Source organism: Pleurodeles waltl, chromosome 3_1 (assembly GCF_031143425.1).
Source record: "Pleurodeles waltl isolate 20211129_DDA chromosome 3_1, aPleWal1.hap1.20221129, whole genome shotgun sequence".
NCBI classification, from domain to species: Eukaryota; Metazoa; Chordata; class Amphibia; order Caudata; family Salamandridae; genus Pleurodeles; species Pleurodeles waltl.
In genome coordinates this window covers 1,690,166,772-1,690,181,058 of record NC_090440.1, presented here as the reverse complement: position 1 = coordinate 1,690,181,058, position 14,287 = coordinate 1,690,166,772, and the positions used below count along the sequence as shown (strand labels likewise).

At 45.4% G+C, this 14,287-nt stretch overlaps 1 protein-coding gene across 2 annotated transcripts in view; it reads left to right on the top strand.

Moving 5' to 3' along the window:
• LOC138285500 (lanosterol synthase-like) overlaps positions 1 to 14,287 on the top strand; it is a 192,421-nt gene that overhangs the window by 47,797 nt on the left and 130,337 nt on the right. For both annotated transcript variants that reach the window (XM_069225489.1, XM_069225488.1), the window contains exon 2: positions 8,834 to 8,999. In XM_069225489.1, coding sequence (XP_069081590.1) covers positions 8,834 to 8,999 — 166 coding nt within the window. The remainder of the gene's footprint in view (positions 1 to 8,833; positions 9,000 to 14,287) is intronic.

Here is a 14,287-nt window from a genome sequence, read left to right as displayed (position 1 = left end):
AAGAAGGCAGGCTGCACACCACGTTAGGCAAGTTTGGCTCCCGGCTGCTTCCACCCCCAGTGGACACAGGAAAAGAAGAGCCTCCTCAGAGGGCCAAAGTTCAAATATTGCTAGGGGGGAGGGTGCCAGCCGATGTGTGGCCCTCCGTGTTGGGTAGGGATCAGTCCGTGACCCTCAAACGCCACCAGGACTGAAATCCTGCCAATCTGATTCGCAGGAAATTTCACCACAACAACTCCCCTGCCTTCAGGCACAGCCTCTCTCCAAGGGGATGAAGTCCAAGAAAAGGTAGTCACCCAGCCAGCTATGGCCAGTCTCAAATGGAGACCCTGCAGTGGATGTGGGGCCCTCCCTCCAGTCCATGATGTGGAGCAGTCCAATATCAACAGCACAGATCTGCAGCCCTGTCAGGTATTAAAGCGAACCACGGTGTTGAAGTCCGGTGGTTAACAGTGCAGGGAGCTTCCCTCGCCATTGGCTGCGCTGTTGTCGGCGGCGCCTCCACAGGTTGCAGCCGGGTGAGGAGCCAACCGCAAGCACCTCTTCGCCGCAGCATCCCTAGCCTCCACTAGACACTCCAGACAGGCCCCAAGTTCCCTCAGCTGTGAATAGGCAGAGAGCCCTCTTGTTGCCGCTCTGTTCTGCCAGGTCATAGTGAAGCAGCGGGCAGCAGGCAAGCCCATTACAGAGCTCACACGAGCGTTTAGCAGGTTTCAGCAGCAGAGGTTTCGGGGGACAGGAGACCGGTGCTGGGGTCCCCTGGTCTCCTCCTTGGTCCCTAGTAAACAGCACCCTCACCAGAAAGGCAGGGGGGCACTGCCGGTCAACCACCCCCTTGCCCATCAGTGGGGGAGGGCAGCTTCCCCTTCCTTGATTTAATTTCAAATTATAGAAGTAGTATGCAGATATATATAAGGTGACAATCAACAACCGAAACTTAAAATGAATTGCTGGTGGATCTAGAAGTACTTTACCTTTCAGTAAAAGGGAAATAAAGACCAATGCCTAACATTAACAAAACATATACATGTCAATCAGTACTGAGAAGGATGCCTGTAGATCTCTAAACTCTCTTGAGTAGCTTTTGATAAATGTAGAGAAGCAAGGTCCCAGCTTCATGTAGCAGTGAGCATTTTAGAATAATGATCTGAGAGACATGTTGAAGTTTCCTGTGTGGAGAGTTGATTGATTGGTCTCCTTTGTTCCCAGGGTAGCTCGAATTTAGAGAAATAGTGTGGATCATGAAGCAGTGTGGATTAATAGCTGATCTACTGACCAGGAAGCGGGTTGTAGTCCACACCCCACAGCTGGGGCATATGAGGCTGCAAATATACTTCCGCTTTCTAGCCACTATGGCAAGACTGTGCCATTTGGTGGACAGAGATATGTGATGCCCTATCACGTATGGGAGAAAAATTCCTATGTGTGAAGCCAGGAAGTTGAGATTTACAGCTCAGACGTCCTCTAGAGGAGAGAAGCATCAGTTTAACAGAGCTGTTTTGAGATGGCTGTGATGCGATTGGATCAGTGAACACACTCTGAGATAAACCAAGTAGGCAAAGCACCAGCGAATTTGAGGTAATCTATATACGCTGTATTCTATAAACCTAATGAGAGTGGCTCCTTTCATATTTCAGGAATCCCACCACCTTTCTTGGTTCACCCCAACCCCTGACACATTTATCAATGAGCTCAAATCCCCAGCCTCACAGACCTATTGGGGTGCCCTATACATGTGCCATCATTTAATATCTTTCACAATAAGCCCTTGTCTCACATCCTGGGGGCCAATGAGAAAGTAGCTGCCCAAACCTTTAATATCTAATGTGTCTTGAGCAGCACATGAGCCAACATTTTACTGAACAATAATTTGAAACCAGTATTTGTGGTGAAGGGCTCTGTCACAGTCTCAAAAGTAGAAGAACGGATATCTAATGAGGCAAGTCAAATTGTTTTCCTCCAGTCCAACATCACAGAGGTGGATAGTCTTGGACATATAAATAGCCAGAGACTAAAATTTCTGTTAGACCCAATGTAAACAAAACAAATATGCTCCCAGTAGTATAATGCTGTAAAATCACAATTACACAGTTGGCTTGCTGATTTGTATTGGCTAAAAAGTTTAAAGCATTTCCTTGTGAGGTACCATTGTGTTGTAATCAGCTAGTTCCTATTTGCCTTTTGTGCATATTCACTTCTTCCATTGTGATTGGTTTTAGTGTTGTTATACATTATAGTATTTTTTGCCCTTTGCATTTGATTGTAGTAGAACATATTTTACTCTTGTCATGTGTGTAAACATTTCATTTATCATTTTATTTTTTCCTATGGCAAGTAAGATTATTTGCTGTGTGTCCAACCATTAAAGTTGTGGGGCAGTAGTGCTCTGTCCATCTCCATTAGGTTTAGGTCTGAAAATGCAAGGACTTCACCATTCTTCTATATTTCAGGTGTTATCTATGGCTCACATCCTTGCTGGAAGTGAGTTGCATAACTTAATGGCTTGGACTGAGAAAAATGGGTTTCTGTTTTTTTTTTGCTTGTACTTAGGCTACTGATCTGGAACGTAGTGTACCTTTCTGCGAGTATCTCTTACGTTTCCTTGTTGTGAAAACTGGCTCCCTTTCCATTTACTAGCTTTTGAGTAATACAAGGGATCTTGAAAGCAGATTTTTTTGCTGCAGGGAGCTAATGAAGGGCCTTTAGGACAGGGTGATGTGGGCTCTTTGATCTACATGTAGAGGTTGTAGTGTAGCTACATTCTGAATTTATTTTCATAATTGAGACCATGCCTCCATAGTGCCAGCCTTTAGCGTAATCTATCCATGATATGGCAAGGTACGTATCTCTGTGACACCCTAATGTGGGAGGTTGTGCTGTAAAATATGCATAATACAAAAATCTAAATTAAGTTGCTTGGTCAAATTAAAAACTAATTGAGAGTCCCAGTTCATTATAACTCCTTCGTATCTTTTTTTTTTAATATCATAGGTGATATTCTTAGTCTTTTCGGATAGGTCACCAGTGAGTCTTATCTCTTCCAATGCCCATATTTCAGAATCAAGCTTTTGGTGTGTTGATTTGTATGTGGTTTGTTATCATCCAATGATTAATATCTAGGATGCAGTCACATGGATTTCAGATGCAAAGTCATTAGGTTTTTCCCATGCTAGGCTAATCTGGGTATCGTCCACATAGTTATACCATGTCAGATAAAAGGACTTGATGAGTTCCTGGATGATCTAGTGTATTACGTGAAAGAGAAGTGGGGAGCTGATTGATCGTTGTGGTTCTTCTGTCTTGGATTCTTTTGAGGTGTCAACCTGAATGGAGATACTGACATAGTGCTTGATCTAGCCATCAAATAGTAGGAGATCCTGTTTGAGATGATTCCTTCAGTGGCTATTTCCTTTAGTTTTAAGATTTCATGGTGTATTCTGTCCATGGCAGCTACCTTAGTTCTGTTTGTGGTGTTTTTCACATTCTCCCCATTTAGAGGTTAGGGCCATCTCAGTACTGCCTTCTACAGACGCTTATTTGTTTCTAGCATTTTCTCTTTAAAGAATGTCCATATCTGGGGATAAACGCTCTTTCTATTAGTCTTCCAAGAAACATTGACCATTAAAAATTGGCCTGAGATTGATTGATTGATTGGCTTTGTTGGCCATAAGTTGTTCTTAATGCGTGACCATAAATATGGTGTCTTTAGTTCTACTAGAAATGTGTCAATAGCTAGTGAGTCGTTAATTATGCTCATTGTAGGTATAGCAGCCAAAGTTTGAACTGGGCCTTCACTTATGAAAAAGAGGTATGCCATTATAGACCGCAAAGACAGTTGTGATCTCCGTCGACAAACCTAATCTGTTTTCCCATATTTAAGAAGATGGAGTGCGGGGCCAGATCCTTTCAGGAGAAAGGTGCTCATTGTGGAATTAACTATTGCTCCCCCTTAGGAAGGAAGGACATTTTTTAGCTTTAGGCGAAAGTTTAAAAACCTGGCTTTTCCCTACGTAATGGAAGAGTCGCAGTTTTAAGAGGTAATTCGGGTCTGTGTTTATTTCTAGGTGAGATGAACGTTGTGCTTTATAAAAGGTGATAAAGCATTTTTTAAAAGTTGATAGTAGAATGTACCTGAAAATGTCCAGGGGGCATGGATCCGATGAGGAGTCCAGACAGTCTTGTGACTTTGTTGAGGGGATTGTGGTGTTTTTGGTTGTTGAGTGCTTTTGATTCAGTAGTGGTCAAAGCTCTTTGTGGGAGGTATGTGTGTGTGTGTGGTGCTTGTTAGTAAAAAGGAGGGTAGAAAGAATGAATTCTGAATAATGATGTGTCATGTTTAGTTTTGCATCTCTGGTTGGTGGGCAGAGTGTGTTGGGGTGGGAACGGGTGCTGAAATTCCATTTTGAGTGCTCTAAAAGCTGCTATCGATAATAGATGTGTGTTTTGATTCTTCATTACATGGGGGTGTTCAAGTGGGCGATGGTTGGGGATGTTGTGGTTGGTATATGCATTCTGTTTATGGGTTATCAGATATTCAGATGGTTGTGTTAGAGGATGACACAGAGATCAAAGGTGGGGGGGGTGTGGGACTTGAGTGAGATTGAGGAAGGGGTAGAGATGATAGTTGGTGGAGGAAAAGAGGGTAGCCTATTGTTGGATTCAGCTTTAAAGGTGGGAAGTAGAGGGGGGTAGTAGATTGCAGAGGTTTGTAGACATGTGAAGGGAGGTGTTGTAGGTCAAGGTGGTTTTCAAGGGAGGGATGTATGGGGGTGAGAAGAGATGAACACTGAATTGTGTGGTAGATATGAAGAGGTTGTGGGTGTGTTGTGTGTAGTTGCAGGGTCTTAAGGTGCATGGTGAGTAGTAACTGTAGGAGAGGGGATGACTGCATCAGAAATAAGGTGAGTGGTACTTGACAGAGGGATAACAACAGTAGGAGGAGGTGGAGTAGCTTTAAGAGCAAGAAGAGTAGGGACAGCATGATGGGTAATGGCATTAGGCAATTATTAATTCTTATGTTCTAAGGGGAAGGTGATCCATGTAACGGCCATTGTTACCATTCACCCACTAGCACTCATTCTCTTATTTATTCTTCCAATTTATTTTTGCACTCGTAACCGTCTTTTGTCGCATCCTTTTTAACATGGTTTGAAAGAAGTACTGTTTTTGGGTTAGACTGCATGTCTTCTCTCCCCCGTTAGAGCACGCCGTACTGTCCCAGGAGCTACAGAGTAGCAGTTCAGCAGGGAAGGAGCCATTCTAGAAAACCATTGAGAGTTAATTAGACTTTGAAAACGGTAGCTTTGTCAAAGAAAGTAGTGATGATCAAAAATGGATACAATTTGGATCTGGTCCACATAACTGAATATTGAGTGAGCAAATGTTCTGGTTTAGAGCAATATACGCAAAGCATGTTGCACATTATCTCAACAAGACTCTTTTTGTTTTTTTCCTTCCTTCAATTCAGAAACAGTTTATAGTTCTTATAAAGACTTCTAGGCTATTCTTCTGTCGCATGTTTATCGTCATGAGTTGGATTATAGTCCTACTTCAGTATGTAGTCAATGTTTTTTTCTTAACTAGTTTGTTAGGATGGTAAAAGCACTTAGTTCATAACGTTTGTGTTTGTCAGATTCTATATGAAAATACCCTGTATAAGGTTTAGACTCTAGTCGAACACAGATTGTCAACATGAGTCTCGGAATTCTATCAATTTACTTTACTCAGTCAATCCGGATTTATAAAGCGTGGCTAATCACCCAATAGAGTATCCAGGCGCTTGCAGGTCCCGGATGCTTATTCGAAAAGTGAGGTCTTGAGGGCCATTCGGAATTCCGGTAGTGAGGTAATGGTCTAGAGATGCGTGAGGAGGCTGTTTCAGGTGTTTGCTGCAATGTTAGAGGAGGAGAGTTCTCCACTTCTGTTTTAGTAGCTGCGAGGACTATGTGAAAGTGAAAGGGAGGCAGAGCACAGTCTTCTCAACGGTCTGTGGAAGTTCAGGTGATGGTTAATGTACGCAGGTTGTTGGTTATGTAGAGCCTTATGTGCGTGGATCAGCAGCTTGAATTGGCATCTCTCCTGTACGGGGAGCCAGTGGAGTTGCCTGAGGTGGGGTGTGATGTGGGTTTGTCAGGGAAGGCCGAGGATGAGTCTGGCTGCAGTGTTCGGTACAGTCTAAAGTCTCTGTAAGTGTGCGCTGATTCCTACGTAGAGAGCGTTGTCATAGTCCAGGCAGCTTGTGATGAGTGCCTGTGTTACTGTGAGTCTCATGTGTAGGGGTAGCCACTTGAAGATCTTACGTAGCATGCACAAAGTGAGGAAGCAGGCGGAGGAGATGACGTTCTATGATTTGATGGTGAGCTTGCTGTCATTAATGATTCCGAGGTTTCTGGCATGGTCAGAGGGAGTGGGAGCGGGACCTCGGTCTGATGGCCACCAGGAGTCATTCCATGTGTTGCTGCTGTTGCCAAAGATCAGTTCTTCTGTCTTGTCTGTATTCAGCTGCAGGTAGTTGTTCTTCATCCAGTCAGCGACGCTTGTCATTCATCTGTGGAAGTTAGTTCTGGAGTTAGAGGGGTCGTCGATGAGTGAGAGGATGCGTTGGGTGTCATCTGTGTAGAAAATTATGTTGAGACTGTGGGATCAGACGGTGTTGGCCAACACAGTCATATATGCGTATAAGAGGGTGAGACTGAAGCATGAGCCCCAGTGGACACCGCAGGTCATCTCCTTGGGGTTTGAGGTGAATGGTTAGAGGTGGATCCACCTGAGGTTTTACCAGCGGTGGATATTCTCTGATGGCTGGTGCAGGCGCCTTTGTGCGCCTGCGCCAGACATTGGACACTGTAACAGAGCTGTCTTAGGCTGCTGCTAGACTGCATTTTCTTTTTATATCAAGAGTTAATAAAAGATTATTATTCTTTCTTGGTATTGGGGCTTCAGGGGGGAGTAGCCCTGAAGCCCCAATGGGAAAACCGTCACTGCGTTTCACTGTTCTGAGTTCTTGGGTGTACCGGCTTGCCTTTTTGGAGGGTTTTCTTTGGCTGTTGCTCTTAATGAAGTTGATGCTGTTGGCGCAATTGATGATCAAGGCATTGAAGTTTTTCACTCCCTATTTGAGTCTGGTGGTGGTAGCAGTTTGGAGGTGTTGAGGGCGTCCGCACAACTAGTCTCAAAGATTTTGTTCCACCTCTGGTGGGCGGCGCTGTTCATCTTAAGGGTGGGGGTACAGGGGCTAGAGATGCTGAAGAGGACGATGGAGTGATTGGTCCATGTGAGTTCTGTGACATGATTGTATTTGACGTGGTTACTGGAGGTGAAAATAGAATTGGAGTCCAACATGTATCCTGTGCTGTGTCGTTCGTGTGGAGCTAGAAATTGAGATCTTCCATAGGGGTGCTGGTGGTGCACGGTAAGGTATCTTTGTGAATGATGGCTGTTCCTCCTTATGGTGCGGTCCTGATGAGTGATTTTATATCCATCAGAGATCGCTGTGGCAATGTCTGGGGCAGATGTGGGGTTGAGCCAAGTGAGTAAGACGATGTTACATGCGAAGGTGGCGATGAGGTCCCATAATTCGGTGGAATGCTTGCACAGTGAGCATGTGTCAAGAAGGGCGCGTGCAAGTTGGTGTTTTTTTTTCAGGTGGTGTCTGTGGTGTGTTTGGGGTGGGGCTGGTCGCTGGGCTGGTGTGTGTGCTGTGACAGGTGAAGTCAGTGTGTGCAAATGAAAGGTCCAAACGTGTAGCGTGGTTCGGTGCAGTGGCAGTGTTTGTTGGCATGAGAGTGTAGAGCTTGGTGATGGTTTGTCTTCAGGGGTAGGGAGGGCCAGGGATTGTGGCACTGGGCATGATCCAGGTGCAGATGGGCACAGATGGGCTTCACTTTGTCGCACCTACGATGCGCCAGCAAAGCACCACTGCCTGCGGTTGTGCTGCGGCCTGTATTAAGTAGGTCCTGGGTTGGGTGGGGCTTCTGTTGGTGGGAAGAACGGTGAGTGGGAAAGCCCGGTTGAGAAATCCCTGGTGGGATAACCCAGGCAGCTGTGGTGTAACTCGACCAGTCTGGAACAAGCAGGAACTGGAAGCCACAATCAAGTGGCAGGCTAGGTATCCAGGAGCCTTCTGATGAAGTTGTGCTGCCGCCTGCGTTAAGTAGGGCCTGGGGTGGGTAGGGCTTCTGTTGTTGGGAAAACCCAGTCAGGAAAACCCAGGCAGCTGTGGTGTCACTGGATCAGTCTGGAGCAAGCAGGAACTGGAAGACACAGGCAAGTGGCAGGCTAGGTGTCCAGGTGCCTACTGATAAAACTAGTTTAGTAGTTTGGCATTAGAGCACAAACTCGCACTTCATCTCAAGCAACAAGACAAAATCACATTAATTGCAATCTTTATATATTCATCAAATCGTGAGTTTTCAAGGTTTTTGACCAATTAATTTCTCCTTAATGTAAGTACCATGTGATATTGATGCTGATGAAGGTACTGCCACGAAAGAAACCATTGTGAATAACTTGGCTTTTTTTTTCAAATTACCTTGTAGAGTTTTGTGTTTCCCTGTATCTGCATGGACACTGTTAAATGTGTACAGAGGGTATCCCCGCTGCCCTTAATAAACAGCGTTTCCCTGGAACCCCGTAGATGGGGGTGTTTCCCCTGCTGTATTATGCAATTAGTTTCCTTGGTGTCGCCTATGCGAACTAATTTGCTGTGTGCAGTACTCCATTACTGGGCACAGGAGCAAGACTCCCCAGCTGTGTCGGTTGGTCCCTGTGGCCTCAGACACATTATTCTTGCAGTGCATCTCTAATACCTCTTTTTCTCTCTGATGTCACACAGGTGTTTACGTAGACGAGGAGGGCCCTACAAAACAGACCCTGCCACAAACCTGACCCGCTGGCGCCTGAGGAATGAGGAGGGTCGCCAGACATGGGGTTATGTGTCTGAAGCAGACACAGTAAGAGAGCAGACCGGATTGGAAGCACACTCTTTAGGACTGGACACGGTATGTGACTGAAGCAGCAGCAGAAACATGCATGGGGGAGACATGATAAATTTAGAAGGGAACAGGACAGCCAGGGAGATGAAACAACATGAAACTTGAAAGACTGATGGAGAGAGCAAAGGATTGAGAGGAATAGGCCGAAGACCATGGTTATAGGCAGAGTCACATATAGCTTTGGTCGTGTCCGTGTGTTAGTCTTTGCTGGCACGCCCTCCCAGCCACCAACTAGTATTTTTAGGTATTTTTGCACTGTCTCTTTGAGACTCTTTGTTTTCTGTCAGTGGGCTCAAAGAAAACCAGTTGCTTACAAGTGGTTGGCTTTGTTATCACTTTCATTTGCTTGCTTCTTATTGGTCAGCTGCTGTAGGCTTCCTTCTTCTTGGTGTGTTTGTCCCTCTCCTGGAGCATGGACGCATTACTTATGCTCTTCCACTGTTTTTTTTTTAGGTGCTACTTTTTGTTTGTGTTCAATCACGCTATGAGAGCACTTCTTTTTTCAGCTCAATCACTCATGTACTTATCCCACCTTCTTGCTTCCCCTGTCTGTATGCCTGCTCTCCTGTTTCCCATTTGTCCATTGTGGCGTGCTACCATTCTCCTCCTCACGTTATCTGTGTTGCCTTCTTGCTTTCCCTTCCCTCCTTTCATTGTCTGTGCTGCCTCCTTGCTCCCACCCTCTGGTTGTCTGTGTTGGCTTCTTACTCACAACCTTTCCACTTCCTGTTGCCTGTGTTGCTCCTGGCTTCCATGCCCCCCCTCCTATTGTATCTGTTGGCTCCCTTCCAACCTTCCACACTGCTGTACAAGATGGCTAAAGAATTTAGGCCCTCATTCCGACCCTGGCGGTTTCAAACCGCTAGGGTGGAGGGCAGAGGAAGCACCGCCAACAGGCTGGCGGTGCTTCCCGGGCCATTCTGACCGCGGCGGTAAAGCCGCGGTCAGAAAAGGGCAACTGGCGGTTTCCCGCCGGTTTTCCCCTGGCCCAGGGAGTCCTCCATGCCGCCATGGGGATTCCGACCCCCTTCCCGCCAGCCTGTTCCTGGCGGTTTACACCGCCAGGAAGAGGCTGGCGGGAACGGGTGTCGTGGGGCCCCTGGGGCCACTGGCATGGGCAGTGCAGGGGCCCCCTAACAGGGCCCCATGAAGATTTTCAGTGTCTGCTTTGCAGACACTGAAAATCGCAACGGGTGCCACTGCACCCGTCGCACCCCTGCAAATCCACCGGCTCCATTCGGAGCTGGCTTCCTCTTTGCAGGGGCTTTCCCCCTGGGCCGGCGGGCGATCTTTTGGAGATCGCCCGCCGGCCCAGCGGGAAAGTTGTAATGACCCCTGCGGTCATTTGACCGTGGTGCGGTCTTTTGCCGGCTTCCGCCCGGCAGGCGGCGCCCACCGCCCGCCGGGGTCGGAATGACCCCCTTAGTCAATACCCAGGGCACCAGTTGGTGGCACACAAGGGTGGACTGCATCCACCCTCTATTTTCACATGGTGAACCCTGTCAACCCTGCCAAGAAGTTGGGTCCTGGTAAAATATGCTGAATTCTTCCCGGTGTCGCAGGACACTTTCAGCAGCGCCTTCAGGTTGTATGCTTTCGTTTGTTTTGAGCAGCAACCTGCAGGACAGGAAAGGGCTTTCTTATTTTAAATTCCTGCTGCGCCATGACAAAGGCCGAAATTAATGGGCCATCAGGCCTCCTTTTTTTTTGATTAGCCTGGCTGAAAGCTGTCTGGAGCCTCACACCTAAATGCTATGAAGGAAACAAAGGCACACAGTTTATCACTTCACAGGTACTTAAGAAAGGCATGGTTTTTACTTTGTTCATTACCTGTATATAAGAGATATGCATGCACTGTAAGAATGTCTGTCTGACGTGTTGGTTTGTTCCAGTATTTACAAAGCTAAGTTAAATTCCACTACTTTGCTTTATTTTATAGAGCTACTCTGCCCATGCAGGGTGTCTGAGAGCATTGCATCATACGTAAACATTATACATTGACAATAAAATATATGTGTGGCATGCTTGAGGCGGGTATCTGCATGCTTGGGTCTGTCCTGCTGGGGTGCAACTAAGTTCCCTAGCAGGCTGTGCTGTGAATCAGGAGATGGGGGGGGCAGTGACTTGCGCTACTTCAACCCAACATTGTTGCCGCATCGCGGGACGCCCTTGGTCTTTGTTTCTGCCTGATTGCCCTGTCTTGTCCTCCCCTGACCTGCTGGGGTGCGACTACGTCCTCCAGCAACTGTGCTGTGAACCAGAAGGAGGGAGCTAGTAACTTGCGCTATTTCAGTGCAACATTGTTGCCATGGTGTGGGACACGCCCGAGCCAAGACGAGTCTGTCTGCGCAAGGCGGGCCTAACCTCTTTGACCTTCAATTTTGCTGGCTTTCGTGTGGGGCCTGTGGAAGCAGGTGGGTGGTTGTTCGACTTTCAGTAATCATGGGTAAAAGAAAAACTGTAGGCGCTACCGATACTGTGGCTCTTCTTAAAAACACCTTTGACAGTATGCTCGAGAGAGCAGTTGGAATAATTTGTACTGAGATTGCCCTCGCTGAATTAAGACTTTCTTTGGGCAACGGCCTCTGTGCTGAGGACTGTCCCAATTTAACTGCTAGCTCTGCTGGAGTCACAGACCTTAACAATAAGGGAGCGAACAATACACATTTGTGTTCTCTGAACAGCGGGCTTGATGGTATGAACCCTATTATGAATAAAGACTCCGTGATGGTCTACATCAGTCATAGTACCCATTTTCAGATAATGACATTTCTCTCTTCCGGGTTCCTATAGACCGATCTCCCTGATCGACTCTATGGTAAAATTCTTGGGGAGGGCCATATACAACCAAATCGGGGAGTGGATCAATCCATACCGAAGCTGTCCTTTACCCATGTCAGTATGGGTCTAGAAGTTAATTGGGCACTATCGAACAGTTCTGAACTTAAATCTTGTGCTGGGGAAATACTGTTGCCAGGGAAATTCCACTCTATCTGGCATTTATGTATCTTTCCTCAGCCTTTGATTGTGTTAATAGATCCAAGCTTTGGCACTTGCTTGTCTCACAGGGGCTGGACGTAGTTTTAGTGCACTTCCTGGTCTACGTGCATACTGATATGAAGGTGAGAATCAGGATTAGCAGCCAAGGGTAGGCTTTTGGGGACATAAGTGTTGTCCAAAGGGTACGGAAAGGGTGCGTGTTAGCCTTATTACTTTTTTGTGTTGTACATTAACAAGCTTTATCCCTTCCTACCCAGTGACATGCAAGATGTACCTAAAATTAAAATAGCTTTGTTACCAACTCTTTCGCATGCGTATGACGCCGTGCTTAAGGTGCAGACACTACGGGCGCTGCTTCTCCTGGTCCATGCTTTCATAGACTTTATGGTCAACGTAGACTTGCATACCAACTTCTCTAAATCTTATATCATGGCATGTGGCTCTAAATGTATACAGCTTACTAGTCTTTCTACTGGAACCAGTTAGTGAAACTGCACAAGTACCTTTTTGTAATTTGGGGTCAATTCTTTTTGTTCCTCTGCGTCTTGGGCTTCCAATATTGCACAGCGCAGAGCTAAACTGTTGAGTGCAATTTGTTTTGTGACGGGTCTGTTGTTTCGCTTACCTCAACCTGTGGAAGGAGGCTTGCTCGGCCCATTGCTACAAATTTATAGATCTCAGTGTACCTTTGTCGCATTATATGGGGGGGAAATCTGGAGCACATCTGATTGTAAGGCTATACAGTGGGAAGAAAAACATTTTTGCAGATGGTTCCGTGCGGTTCCCATCTCTTCTTCCATTTTCATTTGTAACAAAGAGCTAGGCCTGAACTTTCTGGAAGATCTCATTAGTGTCCGACTGGCACTTTTATGGCTGGCTATTTGGGAAAGTTAGCAGGAAACCTTGACCAGAGATATCATTATGGACTACTTATCGTGTGACGGAGGTGTATGCATTCCCTGGCTAGCCTTTTTAAATCTGCTTATTGCAAGATTGGGTTGTCCTGAGTTTTCACGGATCATGAATTTAGCAATACCCTTAGCAAGAAGAAGCTTAGCCATGCCCTGCTTAATCATGCGTGTCACCAACTAATCTGCAGGGAAGCAAAGAAGCCCACTGTGACCAGGTATTTGTATAGAATATCTCAAAACAGTACTTCTAATTATTTGCAGTATGCTTTTCACGCCACCTAGATGGTATTCCCTGTCCTTCCAATGGCACATCAGGTCAAACAACGCTGCACTTTCTGTTTTTTTTGTACATTTTATGAAAAATATATTAAAACTTTGAAATGCCGCTTTTATAGAAAAGATATCGCAATCTCAGACAGGTGAAATTAGCCCTTCAGTTTTTATTGCAAATGTCTGACTGCGAAATTGTTGTATATGTGGTCTTGTTTTTAAAAACTGTAATGGAAGTACATAGCACAATGTCGATCTAACTTTGCACTGCCATGTTTGCCACTCTTTCTAATGTATTTTTATGACGGTTTTATACTTTACTATTGTAGAGTTGTTGTTTTTGTTGCTAGGTTTATTATGTTCTGTATTGTGTTTTCTTATACTTTTGTGGATGTTTGTTGTATCCGAATAAAGTTAATCTGATATGTGTATAAATCAATGTGCAGAATGTGTTACATATTACAATGAGGGTACAAGATGTAAGAGTCACGTGTCCTTCGTAGCTTCTTGTGCTATAGTAGAAGGATTACAAGTTGTGACCTGCAAGTTACAAAAGGATCTTTGTGTTAAAAGCAGTCACCCACTTATTTGTCTATATAAAATAAAAAAAACGTCATCTGCATATTACATGATATGCTTTGCAGGAGACACATTAACCCTCAATCCTACTTTGATTCAAAACAGGTACTAGCACCGCACAGATCTCTCCAACAAATACGTTAACCTCCAGAGTTACCTTACCATTATTATTATTATTCCCTGATATTTACTTGAAAACAAAGATCTCTGCCGCAGGTACCTTAACCCCATAAGATATTTTACAATGTAAACTTTGCAACCAATTAAGCAGAACTGATTATCTACCATATTTCTCCTTGCTGCTAATTTCTTTGTGGTAGCATTTTAAAAAACATAAATGTACAAACTGAGGCCCAGATTTTGTGTTGGGTTTGCGTAATGTTTTTGGCCCAACCCCAGCGCAAAATCTTACTTGTTAAATCTTGCAGTGCACTCAGAACTAATCATAATACAACTGCTAAACATATGCCTGAGGTGTTAAGATCCGATGCCACTTCTTATGAGGTCATGGGGTTGTGATGCCAAGTGCGATGT